This window comes from Schistocerca serialis, chromosome 7 (assembly GCF_023864345.2).
Source record: "Schistocerca serialis cubense isolate TAMUIC-IGC-003099 chromosome 7, iqSchSeri2.2, whole genome shotgun sequence".
NCBI classification, from domain to species: Eukaryota; Metazoa; Arthropoda; class Insecta; order Orthoptera; family Acrididae; genus Schistocerca; species Schistocerca serialis.
This window is the reverse complement of record NC_064644.1, coordinates 327,279,672-327,306,456: the sequence shown is the minus strand read 5'-3', so window position 1 is coordinate 327,306,456 and position 26,785 is coordinate 327,279,672. Positions and strand designations below refer to the sequence as shown.

The 26,785-nt window shown below is 43.8% G+C and overlaps 1 protein-coding gene across 1 annotated transcript; it reads right to left on the bottom strand.

The window, feature by feature from the left end:
- Window positions 1-5,548: 5,548 nt before the first annotated feature.
- LOC126413047 (uncharacterized) lies at window positions 5,549-25,886 on the bottom strand. Its single transcript, XM_050082943.1, has 3 exons — window positions 25,632-25,886; window positions 13,304-13,453; window positions 5,549-5,962 (listed from the first exon to the last, which is right to left on the bottom strand). The coding sequence occupies exons 1-3, from the start codon at window positions 25,884-25,886 to the stop codon at window positions 5,549-5,551; spliced, it is 819 nt and encodes a 272-aa protein (XP_049938900.1).
- Window positions 25,887-26,785: the final 899 nt, after the last annotated feature.

The window sequence follows — 26,785 nt, the reverse complement described above, 5'->3', positions numbered from 1 at the left end:
AGGGACCTGCGTGGACCAGTGGATTCTGTACCAGCTGCTGTTCCCGAATATCTTGTTTCCGTCAGCCGCTGCTATTGTAAACAAATTGCCGGGAAACAATTTGCTTTTGCCAGTTGTTAAAAGTTTGCTAGTATAAGAAATTATTTTAAACTAAAATTTTTATGTTCGAGTCAGATTTTGACTATAGTGCTTCTGTAACAGACTGCTGTTATAACTTTTTTACCGTCTTAGTTGTATTTAAATTGTCAAGTGTTGTACAGTTTAGCAAAATCTGGCTGAGAGTAGTTAAAGAAATTTAGGCCAGTGACCGCGTACTGTTCTTCTTGAATATTACATAGGGTGGTACACCAATCGTTGCTCAAGTAAACTCTAAGAATTCAGTAACACGTGCCGATCTCCTTTGTTTCTTGTAAATTTTTATGGGACTTTTATTCAAGTTCTTTAGTTCAAATGGTTCAAATGGCTCTGAGCACTATGAGACTTAACATCTATGGTCATCAGTCCCCTAGAACTTAGAACTACTTAAACCTAACTAACCTAAGGACATCACACAACACCCAGTCATCACGAGGCAGAGAAAATCCTTGACCCCGCCGGGAATCTAACCCGGGAACCCGGGCGTGGGAAGCGAGAACGCTACCGCAGAACCACGAGCTGCGGACCAAGTTCATTAGTTACATAAACTATCTATTCCTCTAAAGACATATTGCTGCCACCTGTGTTCAGATTGCGGAAGTAACTATTTTCTTTTTGTGGCGGAAGAGCCTTTGACTGTTCTTCAAACCTAATTTTATAACTCAGTAAATGTGTAAAAGCTGTCAGTCGTTGTTTAAATTATACCTTTATAGCTGACTTTTTTTATTTGTGGTTAAGTTTTAAAGGGTAGTGGCAGTTGCTGTCTTGAATATTTTAATCATAAAATGTCAGTTTACAGTATTTGGTTTTGTGCTCAAAGTACCATTGTGTGGTGTATGTGGAAATGTTATTAGTAAATAAAACTCTTTAACGTCATTTGATGAGTCCACCCCACAAGCTTTCCTTGTGTACTACCCGTATGTCTCATTGAAAAGATCAATCGTTTCAGGCACTCTCAGGCACAAACATGGAAACTGTAAGAGCCCAGCAGCATGAAACTTACGCAACCGAGTGGAGGCTGAGAGAACCAGATCCAGACTCCCGCCAACATGTGACTAACTTGAGGAGTCCGTGAGGTCGAATCAAGAGAATTACGACTCAAGAGGCACTGCCTAACGTATGTGACACTCCTGTGGTCACGGGTCACACCGACTCTTGACTCTGAACAGCATATCACCTGATATGCTTGAGTCTGGTGGAAATAGCAAAAGACGCAGAGTAAAAGATTCATTATTAAAACAGCGCCTAGTCAGCGTCTAAGACATTTCTCCCCGAAATTCTACCTTCAAGGAGTACTAGGTAGCAAGATTTGCTGTTGACCTACTGTTGTGTTTGGAAAGTAGGAACAGGCTCATGACAGAATGACCCATGCATCTGCTAAATTCATTTTGCCCTTTGACTGTGGTTGTTGTTGTTGTTAGAGGTTATTATTTTTATCAGAATCTAAATGAACCTGAATGCTGAAATAATGTAATGAAATGATGGCCATTCATTATTACAATCAATTATTGGTAGTTGATTAATGTCAACGTGGGATTGATCTTTTATAAAAAAATTATGGCAAAAGTTTATTGGTCATAAAACAGAACAAACAATACAAGTTAAGCTTGATGACAAATAAATTATGAACTGTTGGCAACACAGGTAGGCGCAACAAATAAGTAGCACTCGACTGGATGGCGACTGGTTGGCAAAGACTAAGACTCTGACTCAACACATGGAAATTACCTGACGCTGAATAGACTTCGATGGATTTATTCTACACAGAATTATATTATATTGGTGCAGCTGTAACAAGTGGCGAGACTGTGAGTCTGTTTGCCGCAACAAGCTGCAGCTCCAATACTATACCCGTTTCTCGATGTGTAGCACTGTCTCAGGTGATGTTCATGGTGCAAGCAGCTGCAGAGTAGCGCGCCTGTGTCGTGGCCGGCGACCTGGTAGGCGGACCGCAATTACTCTCTAAAAGAGCTCTGAAATCTCGGCAGATTGCAGCATGCGACACTCCAGTTCACCGTTCATAGCATGGACCAGTTTGACTCACTTATAGAGCAGTTCGCACAAGGAGATCGAATGTCAAGGCGGCAGACCTGACACAAATAAGATTGCCCTTAACACAGCCAGTTGTCAGAGATGACTGAAGTCTAAACTGTCAGTACAGCTAAGTCCTCACCACAGGCTCCCCATGCAAGAGCAATGCCAGAGTGAAGTCATGCTCAGGACGAGTGTCCGAAGTGTAACAAGAATCAAGACCGGAATCCTCTCCAGACCAGAGTCCGAATCAAAAGATCCAGGTTCTCCGCTCCTCCTTTTCCACCAAACCTCAGTAAACTCCGCAAAAGCACTCGCACAACTGCTCTCACAATGATTTCGTACCAATCACAAATTCCACGAGCTCCGTGTCTCCTCTCTAATTCATCTGCTCTACCCATCAGCCAATCCTAATCATACTTAACAATGTTTTTCCCTTTTCTGGAGAAGCAGCCAATTCCTGATTTGTAAGTTTTTTGCACAGAGAGGATATGGCATTGAGCTCCCGAATTGTTTTTTTTCTCGTGGCCATGTAGGCAGCGTGTTTTGAGTTTCCGTTTAGCCCTAAAGTGAACAACACAACTTGATTGGCAGAATGTTATAGTGTGTCTGACCCGGTGACTCGGCTAAACAATGAGAAGCGCTTTTGTGTCCCAACAGGAACCATTTCAGAGTCGCCATAAATGTTGTGTTCCATTCTAAAAGTAGTTTGAAGGCCTGAGGGTTCCCAAAAAACTCGGCAGACTGAGGGATAATACCACTTGAAGGCTCCCTTGATAATGTTCTGTCCAAAGTGAACATAGAAACTTGTGAATTTTTATGGCTGTCATCGCCAGCCGCTGTGGCCCACCGGTTCTAGGCGCTTCAGTCCGGAACCACGCGGCTGCAACGGTCGCAGGTTCGATTCCTGCCTCGGGCATGGATGTGTTAGGTTTACGTAGTTCTAAGTCTAGGGGACTGATGACCTCAGATGCTAAGTCCAATAGTGCTTGGAGCCATTTGAACCATTTATGGCTGTCATCCCTGTTAAAAAAGCGCGTTTACGACACTGTCGAAACGCCTCGGCTGGGCAACCTAAATTCCTCCTGCGCCCCTGAACCTGCCAGGGCTAGAGGCTAGAGGTAGTCCGAGGCAGTCAGTTTTTTCGTCTCTTTGGCCGAAATCATTGACTGCACACTTGTCCAAGAAATTCTTGGGACCAGCGTTCTGTTTCTGGTAAGTGCTTCAAGATGTTTCTTTTCCTAATAGCTGCACGTGGCTACCAAGTCCCCAACGTCCACTGCAAGATTTATTGTCAAATGACCAAACTGCATGTTCTTCTGACTCCGGAAAAAACTATTTGAAGGAGAGCCACCATAAAGATCCCGCAGGCATTAACAAATTAACAACGTACATGCTTCCATCAGTGTCTGCTCATGTTGATTAACTACCTGCCGTCTCACAAAAATAATGTCTTGGATATAAAATCAACATTAAAGAGAAGCCTTGAATATGGAAAATAGTGAGAGAGTGATTCATCCTCTCTCAAACTCAGTTGGTAAGAGCACTGTTTGCAAAAGGAAAGTTTCAGAGTTTTAGCAGTGGCTCTGAACAAGGGTTAAAAGTGCGAAGAATTCTGAAAACAACCAACCTCTGCAGCGGAATGAAAGTTTCTTCCTGGTCAAAATAATCGATATATTTTAATCCAAAATGACTTTTACACACAGGAACGCCTGTCTTGCTTAGAGTGTGCGGTTCGACATTCATTAGTGACTGGGAACATAGTGCAGTTAACTGTTGTTCCGCTTTGATTATCTGAACTAAAATTTTGTAATCCCATAACTTTTAACAATTATTATGCGTGTTACATATCCATAAGTTTGTAAACCATCCGATTTTGAAATTACTAAACGAGTTTTTACCACTTCATACACACTATGCGCAAATTTTTACTTATATTATGAGGCTCTAAATCCGTACAGGGGTCGACTGCATCAAATGGGTTTCATCTTTCCCAAGAATATTACTGTGACGTGATGCAGAGAAAGGCTCATCATTTTAACCTTACTATAATCGCTAACCGTGCTGGTATGTTACACCATTCACTGGTACTGTCATTACGACACAACGGAGGAATAACGTGAAGTTCCCATCGACTTCCACTTCAATTTGCTGGTGTTCACTGTCCAGTTGTCATCCTCTTTGTCCTTCAGAAAAATTATATTTTCTCCACTATTGCAACACATATACCATCAATACAGTATCGATAGGAAAAACATTAGACTCACTTATTCTTCTCTTGAAAACAGTCTACGAAATTGTTAAAGAAAAACGTTCAAACGTGTGGGAAATCTTATGGGACTTAACTGCTAAGGTCATCAGTCCCTAAGCCTAGACACTACTTAACCTAAATTATCCTAAGGACAAACACACACACCCATGCCCGAGGGAGGATTCGAACCTCCGCCGGGACGAGCCGCACTACAAAACTGTCATCAGCCCGCTGGGCTGAAATGGAGATTAGCTCATCTACAAAATTTATTTGTAAACAAATATGAGAACAAGAGAACATTTTAAAACACTGCTTATCACATATAAGGGACAACCAAAAAGTTTCCATTGGAAGGCCGTAGTCCATAACCGGTATGTCAATCAAGCAGAATTGCTATGAGTATTGAGGCAATCATCCTACTGATGCATCTGGTTGAAGATACCTGTTTGGTAAAGCACCGTGTTCTGCTGCGTGAAGAATGCCATAACCGTCGACAGCACTTCCTTGTCCGGCAGGAATCATTGACCCTTTAATTCCTTTTTTTTTTAAGGGACCGAAGGCGTGTCAATCATATGGAGAGAGAACAGGACTATAGGGCGAGGGCTCGAGCGTCACCCACTTGAGTTGGAGTAACTTATGCGCTACATCATTTGCGATATGGGACGGTCATGTGCCGAATCGCGACCGACATGGAACATGGCGCATCATTCCACACCGATGGTCTTCGACAGACATGCTCGCCCACTGTACACATTCTTAATTCTCTGATGGATGTCTGCTGGTGATTGTCCTTCGGCAGCCAAGAAAAAGGTAACAACACGTTGCTCCTGTTTGGACGCATTTGGTAATAACGTGGTCCCAGTTCACGTCCGCGCATTTGCCGCACACCAGTCATTTGACTACATTTTGGTGGTTATATATCCTCATCGGAGTCGCACTGCCTTGCATATATGCTACAGTAACGACCTCAAAGGGAAACTTTTTGATCACCCCTTATATTTTGTCTTACAACACCAGTTTATGGTGAGCTCTGAATTTCCACTGGATTGAGTTTAGTTGTGTCTTGAGCACCATCCCAATGACAATACAACGTTAACCAACAAAAATCACGAAATTGAACAAAATTTCGGATTATACAAACCTAAGAATTGCCTGGTGGTGCTTGACATTCTTCGAAAGCTGTAGATGCACCTCAAAATCGGAGGCCAAACTGCTTGACATGTACTCGTTGGATTTTGCTGAAACTTTCATTTTACGCAAACTAGAAATGTTGTCGTTCAGAATCTCTAACTCGGCAGCAACCCTCAGCATCAGGTCAATAAAGACGCAGTCAGAGGATACAGTGGCTACAGACGGGACTATTAGGCACAGAACTTGCATCATGTAGAGTAGCTCATATGTGGGAGATGCGTAGATGTCCAGTGGTAACCAGGCAGGCAGCGGCAGTGGCCGAGGATTTCCGGAAGAGGCCTCAGTGTCCATGTTGACGACCAGATGAACCAGCGGGGAAGCCACCCAAATAACCGCTGTTACGCTCGTGATCCCCTGAAAAGTACAGCAAGTGTGAGCCTTCAGAACAACAGTATCAAGGTAATATACGAAGAAAGCAACTGGAATGAAATTTTCACTCTGCAGCGGAGTGTGCGCTGATATGAAACTTCCTGGCAGATTAAAACTGTGTGCCCGACCGAGACTCGAACTCGGGACCTTTGCCTTTCGTGAGCAAGTGCTCTACCATCGATGGAGTAGAAAGAGTTTGCCACCGGCTCAATCTTTAGTCTCCTCTTAAACTGAAATTTATTACTAATTAAACTATTTATGACTCCAGGATAAATTTTCACTCTGCAACAGAGTGTGCGCTGATATGAAACTTCCTGGCAGATTAAAACTGTTTGCCGGTCCAGGACACGAACCTGGGAAATTTGCCTTTCGCGGTAAAGCACTCTATCGTCTGAGCTACCCAAGAACGATTTATGATTCGCCCTCACGGCTTTCCTTGCGCTAGTACCTCGTCACCTACCTTCCAAACTTCACAGAACTTCTCCTGCGTAAGTTGTAAGAGTTGCAAGAGCAACACCCCTGGAAGAAATGATATTGTGGAGACATGGTCTAGCCACAGCAAATGTCCCAATTTCGAGTTCTGGTCAGGCACACAGTTTTTTGTGGATACGAGCAAGTTACTGAAAATCTGTGTTTCCGAATAACGGACACCTATCTGAACTAAAACAAACGACTTTATGTGGAGATTATTCTTATTTCTAGCATTGATTCCACGAAATGAGCTTTTGGTCTGAAAAAGGATATATTTTAATGACAAGTTTCCTTATAGAATAAATATATTAGGAAGCAGTTTCCTAAACAGGCCTCTGCAGATTGTTCTTGAGTTCATACAACAACTACTTCTTATTGCATGTTTTTGGGCTTTACAAACTTTAGCTTGACTTGATGAGTTACTGCCAAAAAATAATCCCATATGACACTGTGGAATGAAAGTAAGCAAGTACAGTAGGCCAGACATTTTTATCAAACTTTAATACCAAGAGGTTAACACTGTCAACTTCTTCTGTCTGCTTGTCATCAGACTTTAAGAATGTATTGGGGGAAGGAAAGCCCTTACAAATTTTGAAATGCATATAGTGTGTTTTCCAAAGATAAGCTGCGAAGCACCTATTAATGTCCATGAAAATTTCATTAACGGTCATTTGAGGCTGACTGCACTGCCGTCAACGCACATTCCGCGTAAGGACCATGAAGATAAGATTAGAGAGGTTACAGATCGTACAGAGGCATATATACAGTTGTTTTTCCTCGCTCTGTTTGCCAGTGGAACAGAGAAGGAAATGACTAGTAGTGATACACAGTATTCTCCAGCAGGCATTATAGTGATGCTAGCGGAGTATCTATGTAGATGCAGATGTTTCTAAGGCTAAATTTGATTTGCTACTTATTTAAATTTTTGTATCTGCTGCAAACAAAACAAACTTGGCATCTGGTATTGTTATAGATCAAAGGTCGAACGTTTACACAGGATAAAGGAAGGACCCTAAGACTGGATCATGTGGGATACAACACATAATTAGTTCCCAATTGGACAATGCCTGGTAGCTCAATACAGGTTTCTTTTCTATTGACACCCTTTGTTTAGTGTCAGAGACATAGGATTTCAACCAGTTGCAGTATTTCCTGTTTCACTCTAACCTTCTACCTTACTTAAAAAGATATTGTGATTTAGACAGTAAAATGCCTTAGACAGATCACAAAATACATCAGTAGCCTGTAATATATTGTCTGCTTAATTAAGTACGGCGCCGGAGTATGTGTGGATAGCCTTCTCAGTTTCGAAACCCCTCAGAAATCCGAAACTGTGTCTTTGTAAATATATTGTTAGATGGTTAAGAAAGCCGGTTACTTTTCTAAAATTTTCGAGAATGCTAACAGTAGTGAAATTAGGTGGAAATCTGACAGTAGTTCGATAACTCCTTTCTTAAGCGAAACGCTTAACTTAAGCATATTTCTACGATAGAGGGAATATTCTACTGATAAATGACTGGCTACACAGATTATTTAGAACGTTACCAAACTTTGAAAGCACATTCTTTCATTAATTTTGCTGATATTTTATGATAACCACTAGAATTTTTTGATTTTAAAGTTTTTATGGTGGACATTAGTTATACTGATGCGCTGAAGATAATATTCATACTGCTGAAGTTATTTGTAATGACTGATCTGACACAATCCATAGCAGCATCTACTGAACCTGACAATACCATCTTTTCAGTAACAGCTATGAAATGTTTGTGAAGATGTTTTGCAACACTGCATATTTCTGTTATCAGTGTATCACTTACTTTTAATGCTCTCTGCTTCTCTTCATGTCTGGTTCCACCAGTCTCCTCCTTCATATTGTCTTTATGTTAGTATCTAACGTGATTATTTTTTATTGTAATGCATTTGCTTTAATTTCCGTATTACAGTTTTTAATATTCTGCAGTATGTATTGTACTTGTTACGAGCTATTGCGTCGACGCAGCTGTTTCGGACTGACAAGCACGTTTCCTTGTTGTTTTACAAAATACCTTTGTTCTATGGGTAATCCATGACTTTTCTGTAGATTTTGGTCTAATCTGGTTTAGTTTTGGGCGTAAACATTGTTCAAATAAGGTAAGAACTCTATTAATGATCGTGTTGTTTCTCGTCTACGCTGTGAGAACTGTACACATCACTCCACTTTATATCTTCGACAAATGTCCTATCAATTTTTGCTCTTGAACTCAGATTTATTAGATTTTATATCCTGTCAATACTAATGTTTAACGAAACAAACTGCATGTTATGGTCTGGTAGGTCACAGACTGTTGGTTTTGTAATATAATTTTCTTTGTTAGATCTTTCTATATAGATATTATCAACGGATATTTGTGAGCGATTATCTACTCTAGTTTTTCAGTTGAAATTAAGTTGAAAGACAGTGTCACTGACTGTAATTAAATCTTACTAGAAGAGTTTTTTAAAGAAAATCTACATTAACAGAAATAACTTTTCCTTTTTTTGCTGTTCAACAGGCCAGTGGAACTTCAAGGTGATTTATGAGCAGCCCGAAACTACCTGCAGGTGCTCAGTATAGGCTTACTATTGTTTTTGCTGTTGTTGTTGTGGTGCTCAGTCCAGAGACTGGTTTGATGCAGCTCTCCACGCTAGTCTATCCTGTGCAAACTTCTTCATCTCTAAGTACCTACTTCATCCTCCTGAATCTGTTTAGCGTATATATCTCTTTTCTCCCTCTACGATTTTGGCATTGATGTGTGTGATGTCCTTAGGTTAGTTAGGTTTAAGTAGTTCTAAGTTCTAGGGGACTGATGACCTCAGCAGTTAAGTCCCATAGTGGTCAGAGCCATTTGAACCATCTTAGCTAGTTTGACAGAAGAAATCTTGTTAGAAATGATGAGTTAAATATTTATTGCAAGTTTAATGATTCTGGATTATACATTAATTGCCATCTCAAACTGAAGTAAAGTTTTGTAAAAACATTCAATCAAAATTTCACTGCTCCCTGAACTTGTTCCTAGAATGGTGGTACATATTTTAAGAAGTATCACTTACCATTGCGAGTGTGATGACGATAGCGGCAGGAAGTTAAATATTAAATAAAACTAAAAACTAAAAGTGGGCGCAAGAGCAGTTAAAAGTGTGCTGTTGACAGAGAAGAAGAAATAAATTACGAAAAACGTAAGGAAATTTCTGGAAAGTATGAGTAATGAAAACGAGCAACGGGTCATTGACAAGGCTGTAAAACTGACAAAGCTAAGTGAATATATAGAAAGTTTTAAGACATTTAAAGAATATAGTGATAGTGAATGTACAAAACTGTGCTCGATATTGGGACTCGAAAATTTAGAAGCTGTTATTGCGAACATTTCGTTCGCACTTTCAAATCTCAGATGACCAAATTTCGCGATTACGAGTTGAGGTAGAATGTACTGTTATTGCTTCTCAGAGCCTTTCACACTCTACCTTTTCTCAAGACTTCGCCGGGAGAGCTGTTATCATGATCATCGTCACCTCTTTTTGGTGCATCTCTTTCACCCTCGACATCCTGCTTCAGATGATAACATGGTAACGAAGTTCCACACGAAGGAAATAGTTTTTTATCGTGTCTCTAACAAGCCTCACACCTGGGAATCCGGCACTGTCATTCAGACGACTGGATGATCTCATTATCACACCACACACGGCGAAACAGGCACCCATCGATGGCATCAAAACAGCCTTCGCTTTTGTGATTATTGTGATCCTGCCGTAGATTTTCGTTTTTTAGAAATGTTGGCTGCACCCCAGACTGCTGACTTTTCCACTGCCTGAAGTTCGGGCGCACGGGGCAACAGAGATCGGCCGCTGCCAGCCTACACAGCCGCACACACGGCCACTGCACCCGTTGACGTTCACAGAGACGTGAGCAACGAACATAGCGTCTGCACCAGGTTTACAGTATTCTGCGTCCTCAGAAACGCCGCATCTAAATTCACCTGTACCATTAGATGGACATGCTAGCAAATGTCACCCGTAAAAATTCCGTCGTTGTTTGGGAACATGAAGTCTATGAATGACTACAAATGGTCTCCAAGTAGCCGAACATAACCACGTCCCAGTCCATTCCATGTAAACACAGTCCACACCGTTATGGAGTCACCACCAGCAGTGTCTTGTTGACGACTTGGAACCATGGTTTCGTGGGGTCTACGCCACACTGGAGTCCTACCACCAACTGCAATCGGGACTCAGCTGACCAGCCCACGGTTTTTCAGTCGTCTAGGGACCAGCCGACATGGTCATGAGCAGGTGATGTCATGCTATTAGCAAAGGCACTCGCGTCGGTCGTCTGCTACCATAGCCCATTAATGGCAGATTTCTTCGCACTGTCCTAACGGATACGTTTGTCGTACGTCCCACGTTGATTTCTGCGGTTATTTCACTCAGTGTTGCTTGTCTGTTAGAACTGACAACTCTACACAAACGCCGCTGCTCTCGGTCGTTAAGTGAAGGCCATCGGCGACTGCGTTGCCAGTGGTGAGAGGAAATGTCTGAAATTTGGTTTCTTGGCACACTCTTGATACTGTGGATCTCGGAATATTGAATGCCATAACGATTCGCGTAATGGAATATCCCATCCGTCTAGCTCCAAAACCGTTGTGCATTCAAAGTACGTTAATTCCCATCATGCGGCCATAATCACGTCAGAAACCTATTCACATGAATAACCTGACTGCAAATGACAGCTCCCCCACTGCACTGCCGTTTTATACCTTGTGTGCGCGATATTACCGCCATCTGTATATGTGCATATTGTTATCCCGTGACTTTCGTCAACACAATCTGTAGCAGAATGTGCTTTCTCATTGCAAAATAATTACAATACAAATTCAATGGTGGTTTAATCATCGCAATTCTTTTCAAAACACTTTGTATTCCGGGCATCCGTCACACACATTAAATGGTCAAACTGGAGACATCGCAATCTTCTTGCAAATTTCGACTGTCTAATAGTGTTATTTATTTCTATTCATATTTGTACTATTACAGTGTTGTGCTTTCGCCTCATTTCCTATTTACTTTTGTTTTCCCCCATTTACATTTGGTTCTCTCCTCTTTCCCTATTATCCAGTCACTTTTCTATTTTCCTTCACCCCCTCTCTTTTTGAGATCACCTTTGCATTTCTCGTTTTATTTAAGTAAAAGTTATCATCGCTATTCTAAGTCGATGATTATGTGTTGCATTTAATGTCTTTTATTTTCTGTCAAGATTATTTTACTTTCCAGGTTTCATTATATCTCGCCATCTTTGTGTTAATCAGCTATGGAAGGACGCCACCCAATTTTCTCTGCCCCGTTCATTCGTAGCAATCGTGCGTCTGTCGTGTTCACCGAGCAAAGTGGCGCAATGGTTTGCACACTGGACCCGCATTCTGGAGGATGACGGTTCAAATCCCCGTCCAGCCATTCAGATTTAGGTTTTCCTTGATTTTACTAAATGTCTGCAGGCAAATACCGGGATGGTTCCTTTGAAAAGAGCAAGGCCGATTTCCTTCCCAACCTTCCGTAATCCGAGCTTCTGCTTTGTCTCTAATGACCTCACTATCGATGGTACGTTAAACTCTAATCGCCCTCCGTACCTGTCGTGTTCACATGGTGTCGCTTATCACGTAGTCTGCGGGCGCAGGTCTTTCTGGACATTTCCTTGTCCCCGCGCGCTCCGTGTTCCAACAGCTCTCCCGTGTATTCGTTCCGGTTGCGTATCTACCGAGTTTCACGTTCTGGGTTTCTATTGTACCATGGTTTTTATCAGATCTGTTTTTCTGCCTGCAAACCACCTTATGCTAATGCCACACGAGTCTACTCCGCATCATGTTGTTCTCCCAACGCCTAGTTTCTCTAATTATTTTTCCATATTATTAATTACTGTATTGTCCGCCCCTGGTAGCTGAGTGGCCAGCGCAATAGAATGTCATACCTAACAGCCCGGGTTCGATTCCCGGCTGGTTCGAAGATTTTCTCCACTCAGGGACAGGGTGTTGTGTTGTCCTTATCATCATCATTTCATCCTCATCGAAACGCAAGTCGCCGAAGTGGTGTCAACTCGAAAGACTTGCAACAGGCCAACGGTCTACCCGACGGGAGGCCGTAGCCACACGGCATTTCCAATTACTGTATTTTAATTCCATTTTTTCAAAGGCTGAATCTTAGACCCTGTCAGTCGTCTTGAAGTTTTTTCGCTGTAGGATCCCTTGCATTCTGAGATAGTCCACTCTTATGACCTGACTGCCGTGCCTTCGACGGACACTTTATTTTAATTTGAATGAGAATGCTGGGTCGCCCATTGAACTCTGGTCTGAGTTTTATATGAATTTATCCGTTATTTTCGAAGTATTTTTTAACTTTTGGTATGGACAGTACTGTTTATTTTATTTTTCCTCAATTTTTCTACAACAGATGTGTACCTGAAGATGACGCTATAAGGAGCGAAACTGGTCGTTTAAATAAAGGATCACTTAACAGCTGTTGTGGGTCTTCATTTATCAATAATACTTTGTAATTCTACCAATCGTGTATCCAGGTGGACTCCAAGCTCGTCTCCAGAACTGCAGTCACACATTTTTATGGTTTTCCAACTTTATTTCTTCAGAAGAGCAGTCATTAATATAAGGACACATATTTATCTTTCTGCTAATCTCTGCTGTAATGGAAATCAGGCTCTGACCTTCTTTTCCAACATAAAAAACTGGTTTTTGTATCAATGAAATAGACCTGATCGGGCCAAGGATACTGGGTTTGGGAAGCCAGCATATAGGGCTAATCGTAAGTTACGTCTAGACACGTTGTCCTGCTTACCACAAGAGCCAGGAACAGGCGGTCTCCGAGTCTTCGGTAGCGACGCCGAATGTCCTCACTGCGTTCACTGCTGCTGTTGGCCTTCCAAATTTCGGACAGCAGTTGCACTAGCTCACGCAAGGTTGGCCCTTGCGCAACGAAGCACAACAACTGTACGGACAGAGAAAAGTGTTGGTGAAACACAGGTTCTAGTCAGATTCTTCGGACAGGGGGAGAGGTGGGGGAGTCGCCTTGCTGAGGAAGCTGTTACTTCTGTGGTGCCTTCTTCCTAGCTCTGTATACAGTTAGTGCATGCGTCAGCTGTGCGTGTGTGGACTTCTTATAGCAACGTCACTGTAGGTAGCGGTTAGCTAGCCTCTTCCCAACACACTGCTACATGTCCTTGTGGAGTCTAATGCCGTGACTTGGGCCATTTATCAATGAACCTGGTGTATTAAAGACAGCTCCTTACAGTTAGATAGTTGTCAACATAATTGTAGAACTAAATCTACAGCTACATTTGTATTTACATATTTAGCCCATTAAGCCCCGTTATGATGTTTGGCAGAGTACTTATAGTGCCACTGCTCTCCCCCGTCCTCTACCCCTTTCCTGTTATAGTCTCGAACTGTGGGCGGGAAGAACGATTTTTGATATGCCTCTGTGTGTGCTGGAGTTTTCTAATTTTACCTCTATAGTCTTTTCATATAAGGCTCCAATGACTTGGACCTCATGGGCGTCTTTTTATTCGTGAGCGGGTACCGACGGTTATCAGCCATCCACACATGGACGTACAAGGGTTGTCCAGAAAGTAAGTTCCGATCGAAATGGACACCATAGTGAAAACCCGATGAAGCTTTGCATAGATGTGTTGGGTAGTGTCTCTAGTATGACCGTCGATCGCATCAAGACGCTGTTTTCAGTTGTGAGTGCACTGTGGGTGAGTAAAGGTGCCTAGAACAACAATGTCTCCCGCTAAGTAGGAGGGCCCATTGAGAGGCTTCGCCTTACTGAATGCAGCCCACGTAACACAACTGCCACGCACTTCCTTCTTTATGGCAATTCTCGGCCGCACTCTGCAGGGGCAGTGAGGACGCTCCTGCAGCCTTTTCGATGGGAAGTGTTCGATCACCCACATCACAGCCCTAATTGGGTCGTTCTGAGTATCATCTCTGTTCACATGAAACGCTGGGTACGAAGACAACACTTGGGCGCAGGCTACGCGCTATAGACCAGCGTAGAGATTTGTTGGAAAGCACAGGCAGCTGCTTTCTATGACGATGGTGTTGGAAATTTGGTATAACACTCCGACAAATGTGTAAGTTGGAGCGGCGACTATGTAGAGAAGTATCTGGAAAGTGTAGCTAACTCTTGCAAATAAAATGTTTCTGATTTTCACTGTGGTTTCCAGTTAGCGAACGATCGGAACTTACTTTCTGGGCAACCCTCGTATTTCTTTCAGTCGATGTGGTTGCTATTGGTTTGCTAAGTACTAGAAAGTGCTGAAAAGTAACGCCTCCGAATATTTTATTCTGTTCTCAATATCGCTTGAGGGATTGCATGTCATCCATATTGCTCGATCGACTTTCCCCACTCTGCTGACGCAAGTTGCAAGCATTTGCCGCTAGAGGACTCCGAATTGTAACTTGTCACATGGCGGTGTGCAACGTAGCTATGTCGGTGCATGAGAAACAGCGTGCTGTAATGGACTTTCTAACCACGGAAGAGTTCGTCCACACATGAAGCACTTGAATAACAAAGGAATAAAGCAAATGACTAAAATTAGAAAAATATCTTTCCATCCTTTTCTTGATGCTTTTTGGTCCTCTTGGGTCCTATGTCCTCCACCCTTCTTAGTTTTGAGGGGGAGAACGGGACATCTTGGCCAGACTTCAGATTGCGGCCCTCACCTACTTCGCCCCAGACTCTTCCTTAGCAATGACTCAAACGAAAAAGAAAGAAGAAAATGGTCAAGTGCAACCCACCGGCAGTTTGTCAGCTAGGGATCGATTCCTCAACTTACTATCTTTTTTTATTCCTTGTAATGTTTAACGAGTAATTATAAGCTTTAAATGTATTTAAACAGCTCAATTTATGGATGCAAAATTAATTTAGTTACGATTTATACCCTTGTAAATCAAAAGGCTATAGGTCACCACTTTGTAGCACATTGCTATAATTTTGCACCAGCCGCGGCTAGTTTTTCAACATACGTTTTGCGTTTCATACAGTTTAATCATCTCCGATCACAGCAGTCGGCTCATAGTTTGCTGTTGCATGTTTATTCTTCTTCCAGTTTCTGGAAAAGATGTACACTACTGCCCATTAAAATTGCTACACCACGAAGATGACGTGCTACAGACGCGAAATTTAACCATGCTGTGATTTGTAAATAATTAGCTTTTCAGAACATTCACACAAGGTTGGCGCCGGTGGCGACACCTACAACGTGCTGACATGAGGAAAGTTTCCAACCGATTTTTCATACATAAACAGCAGTCGACCGGCGTTGCCTGGTGAAACGTTGTTGTGATGCCTCGAGTAAGGAGGAAAATGCGTACCATCACGTTTCCGACTTTGATAAAGGTCGGATTGTAGCCTATCGCGATTGCGGTTTATCGTATGGCGACATTGCTACTCGCGTTGGTCGAGATCCAATGACTGTTAGCAGAATATGGAATCGGTAGGTTCAGGAGGGTAATACAGAACGCCGTGCTGGATCCCTCGTATTACTAGCAGTCGAGATGACAGGCATCTTATCCACATGGCTATAACGGATCGTGCAGCCACGTCTCGATCCCTGAGTCAACAAATGGGGACGTTTGCAAGACAACAACCATGTGCACGAGCAGTTCAACGAAGTTTGCAGGTCCGCAGCTCGTGGTCGTGCGGTAGCGTTCTCGCTTCCCACGCCCGGGTTCCCGGGTTCGATTCCCGGCGGGGTCAGGGATTTTCTCTGCCTCGTGATGACTGGGTGTCGTGTGCTGTCCTTAGGTTAGTTAGGTTTAAGTAGTTCTAAGTTCTAGGGGACTGATGACCATAAATGTTAAGTCCCATAGTGCTCAGAGCCATTTGAACCATTTTTTTGAAGTTTGCAGCAGCATAGACTATCAGCTCGGAGACCATGGCTGCGGTTACCCTTGACGCTGAATCACAGACAGGAGCGCCTGCGATGGTGTACTCAACGACGAACCTGGGTGCACGAATGGCAACACGTCATTTTTTCGGATGAATCCAGGTTCTGTTTACAGCATCATAATGGTCGCATCCGTGTTTGGCGACATCGCGGTGAACGCACATTGGAAGCGTGTATTCATCTTCGCCATAGTGGCGTATCACCCGGCGTGATGGTATGGGGTGCCATTGGTTACACGTCTCGGTTCGTACTGATGGCACTTCGAACAGTGGACGTTACATTTGAGATGTGATACGACCCGAGGCTCTACCCTTCATTCGATCCCTGCGAAACCGTACATTTCAGGTTTATAATGCACGACCACATGTTGCAGGTTCTGGATGCAGAAAATGTTAGACTGCTGCAGCACATTCTCCAGATCTCTCACCAATTGGAAACGTCTAGTCAGTGGTGGCCGAGCAACTGGCTCGTCACAATACGCCAGTCACTACTCTTGATGAACTGTGGTATCGTGTTGAAGTTGCATGGGCAGCTGTACCTGTACATGTCATCCGAGCTCTGTTTGTCTCAATGCCCAGGAGTATCGAGGCCAGAGGTGGTTCTTCTGGGTACTGATTTCTCAGGATCTATGCACCCAAATTGCGTGAAAATGTAATCACATGTCAGTTCTAGTATAATATATTGTCCAATGAATACCCGTTCATCATCTGCACTCCTTCTTGGTGTAGCAATTTTAATGGCCAGTAGTGTAAATTCCTCTTCCACCTGATTTTCCGGTTAAGTGCAACTTGTCAACATAACTGTCCACTAGTCGCTTCGGAGCTTTGTAGATAGTGTGGAACTGGTACCAGGTGATCTTGTGACCTTTCACGGCTAAGGTCAAACATGGGAATGACATGATCTGTTCCAGTCGGTTGTGTGGAATCAGGTAGTTAAGACGCGTTGAAGCGGAGCCATTACAAAATGGCTCATTGAGTTTATCGTGTTTGGAGGTGCCCATTACCATATTGTGAACGACCTTGCCCGATATTTTAGTAAATCAGGGTGGACTGCCTAAGGTGTGTACTAAGAATGATGTATCACTCGCATTCACCTCGCACATTGTGAGGGCAGTGCTTGTGAGGTCATTCTAACCAACAGGGAGACGAGTGTCACGTGTTCCAATGACAACTGGCTTCACACCCACTGGGAATTGCTCCTGTTAGTGAACCCAGGTGCAACTGTGTCACTTTTACAGTGAACAATGCGGAAGGAACCGCAATGCAATGAGAGGAATTCTATGTCTTGCAGTGGCACATGAAGCTGCACCGTCAATGGACCACACAACATGGTAACTGTCTGCGGACGCGTAGTATGCTTTGCTTCTTTCCACATGATGCAAGGCATCGAATGCACCGACTGTCTGTAACACTTATGTCAATTAGAAGTAGGTTCATACTATGTAACTCCGTATCTGTAATTATGAAGTGTGTATTCAGTGTTATTTAAACTCCTTGACCTGTGGCAAGAAAATTAGAGTTTTGTGATGCATATATGAAAAAACCAAAAGGATATGCTAAAATGATAAATTATTGTAATATGTGTATGTTCGTAAAAAGAAAATGTTTATTGAAAGGTGGTTCATGCTTAGGGCACCTGTATTTGTAACATGTAAAAGCTGTTGGGAAGTTCCTCGTAACGGAAGTGGCATGGCGCGAAGTAAAAGGTGGTTTTGGCGGTCGAACTGAGCGTCCCCTTTGTGTGAACGGCACGCAGTGTGTGCTAGCCGTAGCACCGTACATTTCTACGGTGCTAAGAGAGGAAATTGGAGACTGCTTTATAAAGGATTTGCTTCCGATGTAGATCTGGCTATTATTTGGTATTCTCAGCATAAAGGAAAGGTTCTAATATGTTGAAAATCCGACGCCAATAAGCGATTTTATAGAGCATTTGAACATCAAGAGCCGTGACTACAGTTAGCCGCCATTGTCGCTTGCCACCAATCTTCGCCATTGATTCACAAATTTCAAACATTCAGTAATGTATATGGACATGGTCCAGTTAATTTTTGTGTTTCAATAATACTCACAAAACATAAATTCGTGTCCAGAACCATATTTTCTATCCTGATCACGAACCTATGCTGGGTCCTCACCTAAGTGCTACTAAAACCGAGCATCCTGATTTAAATGAACAATTCGTGCATTCAAGTGTTTAAAAGTGATTTTTTTGTCTAATGTAGAAGGATTAGTAAAAGTTAAAGTGAAAACCACAAAAGCGAAGTTCGATAGGATTTTGCTAAAGTATCCTTAGTTTATTACAAAATATAGTTTTGTAGGATTACAGTGCAAACGTGTGTAAATATTATTGTCTAAAATACCTGCTTCACAGGTGATAAAAAGGCAAGTTAAGCTCATTTTCAAAATTAGTGTGGTTTTGATTCCTATCATGAATGGTTCCTTTTTTGAAGGTGATTAAGCCCAGTGTTGTGTATTATTGACTTACAAAGTAAATTATGAACTACGGCAAGTGAACTGAATGATTAGTTTTTTGGATTGGTCTTTTCTACTGTAATAAACAAAGAGCGTTGACTAGTGAAACTATACTAGTTTATGGGTCCCCATCGTATTCTCCAACTATTAGAAAAAAATTGAAATATTACTGTTGCTAAGGAAAACTGATATATGTACAGGAGCTTAAGCAGTGTATTTATGATATTATTCATCTTTATTTATTTATTTTCTTTTTCAAGTCAGTTAAGTTGGAAATTTGTGGTAAGGATTAGGGGACCAAACTGCAGAGTCATCGGTCCCTAGGCTTACGCACTACTTAATCTAACTTACGCCAAGGACAACACACACACACACACACACACACACACACACACACACCCGTGCCCGAGGGAGGACTCAAACCTCCGAGAGGGGGGGGGGGGGGGAATCCGCGCGAACAAGTGACAAGACGCCTTGACAGCACGGCTACCCCGCCCGGTTCAGTTAAGATAATAGCCCCTCATGCCCAAATTTAGTTCTGTCCTTCATACAGTAACATTTGAGTAATTTATTAAGTAATGCTCTTGAGTGTAGCTGTCATTAGTATGAGCTTGGTACAAATTTACTTCCTATAATTTACTGGTGTGAGCGTTATTGGTAACTGCTGCTACACACAATTCAGAGTGCACTGTGTCAGTTTGTATCCTGTTTACTATTCAAAGGGAAATCTCAACGAAAGTAACTTCAATAACCAATAGTCAATTTCCTCAAATACGTATTTCCAAATTAATGTGCCTAATTGGGCTGGGGACCGTTCATTTTTTTTTCATTCTTTTATGATTTTATCTCTTTCATTAACTCCCAAGGTTAAAGTCCATTTAGTTTTTCTGTTAATTTCACTAAATTCAAAATTATTGTCCGATACCTTTGTCCATTAGACGTACGTGCGGTCAAACTTCAAAATCGCCGCGTGGGATTAGCCGAGCGGTCTAGGGCGCTGCAGTCATGGACTGTGCGGCTGGTCTCAGCGGAGGTTCGAGTCCTCCCTCGGGTATGGGTGTGTGTGTTTGTCCTTAGGATAATTTAGGTTAAGTAGTGTGTAAGCTTAGGGACTGATGACCTCAGCAGTTAAGTCCCATAAGATTTCACACACATTTGAACATTTGAACAAATTTCGAAATCCTCTCAGCGGGTAACATTAGCGTGTTTCACGACAAGTCCAATCAGACGCTTAACTCGCAGCGTGTGCAGAATGTAGTTTAGTCCAGAGATCGACGTGTGATATTTTGTGCGACTTTTTCGTACCACGATTTGAGCTCTCTCATTCAGGTTACAATAGACTTTGGGACAGCACATGCCGAAAACGGTGACAACAAACTTGAAAAACAGCCATGCACGCACGTCCTGTTGTGAAGTTAGGAGTAGGCGTGCCCGAACCGGGCGCGTGTTTTGGCAGCTGAGGAGGCCGAGTCAGGCAGGTCGTTGAAGCCGAAGTCTAGCGCTGTCATCAATAGCTGATGATGATGATGATGATGATGTTCAGTGCAGTGTGTGGGGCGCTCAACTGCGCGGTCATCAGAGCCCGTACGAAGTCCCAGTTTTATACACAGTCCAATTTTTCCACTCTCACGAATGATATTGATTATGATGAAGTGATGAGGACTACACAAACACCCAGTCCCCGGGCAGAGAAAATCCCTACCCTGGTCGGTAATCGAACCCGGGAGTCCGTGATCCAGAGGCAGCAAAGCTAGCCACCAGAGTCATCAATAGATGGCATTACGTTTTGAGGTGCTGTGGTTGGCAGACTCCTGAAGTATGAGAATTTTAGACCGCAAGTGAGGCAGCGTGCTCGGAAAAACCGGGCGGTTAGCGCGTAACAAGGAACGATAACTGCAATGGCCGACATGATTGGCCAGAACGTATATCAAAAAGACTAAATATATCTAAAGCTAAACCCAACTAGCGATGAGAAGCCAATAACATGGTTACAAAAACAAAATTAATATGAGTCAGTGGATGGAGATGCGCCCTCGGTAAGAAGTGTAGTTTTTAGGTTATTTAATGTTAAATGTTTTAGGTATATATAGTAATCTCTATAATGCCTGAAGTAGTGTCTATGGATAGGTGTAAGTGAGCACTAGCGAACTGTCATAGTAGACTTTTTTGGTAAGTATCATTTATTTTGAATTGCAGGCTTCTCCTTTCATCATTTGTGACTTATTTATCTCTCCAGATGCTTATGCTGATCTCATATAGAGATTATTACAGAGGAAATTTCATTTTTCTATCGATATACTCACAACAGGAACTACGTTATTCGTTTCAGCATTATCAGTGAATAAGTGTTGCCCTTATTCAACATCTTCATGCTGAGTTCGCATTCTGAGATGACAATAGCCACTCTCACAGAACTGCTTGTTCCTCAGATAACTTTCTGCAGTTCAACTGTCTCGCTAAACCACCAGATATTAATGCCACAAAAATGTATGGAAATATATGAAACACCAGGTGAACTGCAGCAACTAGTGTCCTTGCAATTTATTAGCTCAACTATATGTAATCACTATCTAGATATGACATGCCTGAGGAATCTTGTGGACTCTCTTCCTCTCCTGGTAATCAAGGCTAGAGGTTGTGTTTATACTATCATGGTGTCTCCTGAGTGTGCCTAAAATGTCGTCTGGCGTACTTGAAAGAGGTCTGTACAAAGTTTTAGCTATAACTTCGAAAAATTAAAGTTATATAATTAATCTTTTGTTTATTGGGAACTGCATTTCTGCAGTACTGACACATACAGAAATCCCCACGACACAATACCGTAACATGCCGGCAGATGACCCAAAACAAAACGGTGCAGACCATCGATAAAATGGAGATGAGCCACATTATTTTGTTTTGGATCATCTAGCAGAATTCTGCGATATTATGGAATGGGGTCTCAGTGTGTGTAAGACCGGCAGACATGAACCTGTATCAATGAAAAATCGGACCCTTCAGGCTTACCGTCAAATATGTTCAGTATATGGTTCTTGGCGCTATTGCAACAAGAACTGCTTCTAAGTTTGGAATGACGTATATTGGCCAGATTTGTACAGTGCAAGACGAATATGAGAAACACCACAGTCATACACATCTGGGCCAACCGGATAAATCTACAACAGCAGACCAGTGCCTTAGTACAGAACACCGCGTGATGTACGAAAAAACAAAAATTTTGTACGTAGTTTCGTCTTTCTTGGACTTTGTGGTAAAGGAGGCAATACTCATTTGCATTGTGTATGACCTATTAAATAGAACTTCAGCATTCCAATTAAGTACAGCTTGCAACCCTGGTCTTGCAGTCATTGCATATTTTAAACGGCGGTTACTACGCCTCATATTGGAGGTTCCGTGTAGCAAATACACTCCTGGAAATTGAAATAAGAACACCGTGAATTCATTGTCCCAGGAAGGGGAAACTTTATTGACACATTCCTGGGGTCAGATACATCACATGATCACACTGACAGAACCACAGGCACATAGACACAGGCAACAGAGCATGCACAATGTCGGCACTAGTACAGTGTATATCCACCTTTCGCAGCAATGCAGGCTGCTATTCTCCCATGGAGACGATCCTAGAGATGCTGGATGTAGTCCTGTGGAGCGGCTTGCCATGCCATTTCCACCTGGCGCCTCAGTTGGACCAGCGTTCGTGCTGGACGTGCAGACCGCGTGAGACGACGCTTCATCCAGTCCCAAACATGCTCAATCGGGGACAGATCCGGAGATCTTGCTGGCCAGGGCAGCTGACTTACACCTTCTAGAGCACGTTGGGTGGCACGGGATACATGCGGACGTGCATTGTCCTGTTGGAACAGCAAGTTCCCTTGCCGGTCTAGGAATGGTAGAACGATGGGTTCGATGACGGTTTGGATGTACCGTGCACTATTCGGTGTCCCCTCGACGATCACCAGTGGTGTACAGCCAGTGTAGGAGATCGCTCCCCACACCATGATGCCGGGTGTTGGCCCTGTGTGCCTCGGTCGTATGCAGTCCTGATTGTGGCGCTCACCTGCACGGCGCCAAACACGCATACGACCATCATTGGCACCAAGGCAGAAGCGACTCTCATCGCTGAAGACGACACGTCTCCATTCGTCCCTCCATTCACGCCTGTCGCGACACCACTGGAGGCGGGTTGCACGATGTTGGGGCGTGAGCGGAAGACGGCCTAACGGTGTGCGGGACCGTAGCCCAGCTTCATGGAGACGGTTGCGAATGGTCCTCGCCGATACCCCAGGAGCAACAGTGTCCCTAATTTGCTGGGAAGTGGCGGTGCGGTCCCCTACGGCACTGCGTGGGATCCTACGGTCTTGGCGTGCATCCGTGCGTCGCTGCGGTCCGGTCCCTGGTCGACGGGCACGTGCACCTTCCGCCGACCACTGGCGACAACATCGATGTACTGTGGAGACCTCACGCCCCACGTGTTGAGCAATTCGGCGGTACGTCCACCCGGCCTCCCGCATGCCCACTATACGCCCTCGCTCAAAGTCCGTCAACTGCACATACGGTTCACGTCCACGCTGTCGCGGCATGCTACCAGTGTTAAAGACTGCGATGGAGCTCCGTATGCCACGGCAAACTGGCTGACACTGACGGCGGCGGTGCACAATTGCTGCGCAGCTAGCGCCATTCGACGGCCAACACCGCGGTTCCTGGTGTGTCCGCTGTGCCGTGCGTGTGATCATTGCTTGTACAGCCCTCTCGCAGTGTCCGGAGCAAGTATGGTGGGTCTGACACACCGGTGTCAATGTGTTCTTTTTTCCATTTCCAGGAGTGTATTTTAATTTGGCCCCTAGCCACAGCAACGTTTGGTGGCAGCACCTGTCACCTGTTGCATGTGCGGAAGGCTTTCAACACGCTACTGTCACTGTCTCCAAGCATCCAAGCAACTCAATCGTGCATGTGTGAGTTTCAAATGATGACTTCATACAGTCATAAATGCGGACACTGGTAAGTGCTAAATAGCAAGCAGTAACAACCAGCCAAGACCAGGCGATGTCAGTTGCCTCGAGAAATACTGTGGGCAGACTTGAGAGCCACATACAAGTTTGTTACAGATGACTGAAGCGATTTTATAATTCACTATATCTATATCAATTGACAGACTGACACAAAACTCAACACTCAAAGTTTTTGTACCGTTGTAGCCACACATCAGATTCCTGCCATGAGAGTGCAGCAGTGAACAGTTAGGATCAGTCTGCTGTAACAGTGCAACGACACTTCAGTACGAAGTTCAATGAAGGTCCACCAACTGCCAAATCTACTCGGCAATGGTTTTGCGCAGTATAAGCTCAGGATGCCTCTGCAAGGGGAAATCAACAGGTCAGCCTGTACTGAATGAAGAAACTGTTGACTACGTGTGGGCCGCGCGGGATTAGCGGCTGGTCCCGGTGGAGGTTCGAGTCCTCCCTCGGGCATGGATGTGTGTGATGTCCTTTGGTTAGTTAGGTTTAAGTGGCTCTAAGTTCTAGGGGACTGATGACCTCAGATGTTAATTTCCATAGCGCTCAGAGCCATTTGAACCATTTTTTGGACACCGTGAATAAGGACAGTGTGTGAATCTGGAGGACAGAAAATCTCCACGCTACCCTGCAGGACATTCGAGAGTCATTAAAAGTTAATGTGTTCTGTGCAGTCTCAAGATTTAAAGTTTATGGTTCCTTTCTCTTCTGTGACAGACCATTACGGGACACACGTATCTGGATGTACTGCAAAAATTGGCTCATGCCACAATTGGAGAGGGGCAGTGTGGATTTCATCAACCACTCTCTTGCATCATGATGTTTGTGAATTCTTAAACATGAAATTGAGAAACCAATGGTCGGTCATGAACGGATGGACACTCAGCGATTCAAATCATGGGCTCTGTGCTCTAACACACTGTTTTCTTTTTTTGTGTGAAGTTATGTGAAAGATTCAGTGTTTACTCCTTCTCTATCTGCGAGCTTCTCTAACTGCGAACTCACATCAACAGTGCTTTTGTACAGATTGATAGGGACATTCTGCGACAACCGTGAGAGGAAGTCCATTATTGACTTTATATCTGCAGAACCAGTAGGCCAGCGGGGGGAGTACATATAGAGCAGTTGTGATATGTCAAAAAAACTTTTAGTGTTTTTGTGTGTGTGAAAAGCCCTCTGACAATATGTCAAATAAAGTAGCTACAGCAGATCTGTGAACTCGCTTAAATCATTTATAATAGCCTAGTGCTAAAGAAAAAAAAATATTTATGAAATAATGCGCCTGTTCTCAGAGGAACATACACATAATAAAAAACTGAATATACAGTATTAATGTTCCACAATAATAATTAATTAACAGTTCGCTATGAACCGGCGTCCGGCTTCTTAGTCGGCTGCCTGTGACTCATAATTGAGCTACATTAGCACATTTGATAATATTCGTGAAATTCTCCATCGGTTTTTGGAGGAACGGAAACATATTAAAAACTTGAATACAATGTATTAATGTTCCATAGTAATATTTATATATTTATTGTGTAACGTTAATACTGTGAATTCAATTTAAAAAAAATTATCTAGTATCATTTTTTCGTGGTGATGATTAAAAATTAATGACAACCCCTCGGTATTCCGATAACAAAACTGTACGCTCGTAAACAAGAAAACCTTTTGGGGAAAGTGAATAACTTAACGAAGGTTGTTAGAAGAGGATCGGAATTGCTTACCTTGATCAACATTTCGCCGTGCATTGTCACATTGAAGATGCATGCGACTAGCTCCTCGAGTTCTCGTGGACGATCCATCAGTAGCTTGAGGAGGGACATGGTGACCAGCCCGCACGCGAGTGCCAGCGAGACAGCGGCAGCGAAGGCGGTGGCAGCGGTGCGGCCGCCCCCTGGTGGGGTCCAGAGGCCTTGCAATCGCAGCAGCGTGGCGCTGGGGCCCAACACCGCCCCCACGTCCGGGTCGCGGCTCGCCATGCAGTGAAGTACAGCGCAGCACTCCACGTCACCCCAGCTGCTGCACTTCTGGAGCACATCAGTGGCTACAGAGCGCGTTGTACTCGGATTCTACCCGGCAGACCCTACCGTGACCTAGTCAGCTGCGGCATGTCAGCTGACCGTCCATAACACGGATTCCTACAGCTTCTACCCCTCCGCCGGTGTGCCCCAAGGTTCCGTCCTCTTCCCCTCTTCTATACCTTTTGTATAAGGCGGACATGCCGCCACCTTCACTCCCCATCCACCTTCTCCAGTACGCCGATGACACTGCCTTCCTTGCTCTCGCCCCCAACCTGCAACGCTCCCAACAACTTCTCTAATCCCATCTTGACCGGTTCACCCCTTGGTGCAACAAGTGCTTGCTCAAGGTCAATCCTTCTAAGACCCAGGCGATCATTGTAGGCAAAACCACCCCTTCCTTCGGTCTCCTCGACTTCTATGTCACCATTTATGGCCGTCCTATCGCCCTCGCCCCCACCCTTAAGTGCCTTGGCGTCACTCTTGACCGTCGCCTCTCCTGGACCCCCCCATCTCCGGATAATCCAAGCCAAGGCACGCTCCCAACTGCGTCTCCTCAAGCTCCTTTCTGGCTGCACATGGGGTCTCGAACCCTCCACCATCCTCCACACATATAAATCCCTCATCCGCCCTATCCTCTGCTACACCCACCCTGCCTGGATCTCCGCCCCTCCTACCTTTTACAAATCCCTTCAAATCCTAGAATTCTATGCTCTCTGCCTCACCTATTGCATCCATCTCCCCTCCCCCACATTGATCCTGTACAATCTTATTCCGTTCCCACACCTCCTCCTTTTCCTCAAACAGATACAGATCCTCTACACCTCCCGTAAACTTGATCCCCCTCACCCACTTGTCTC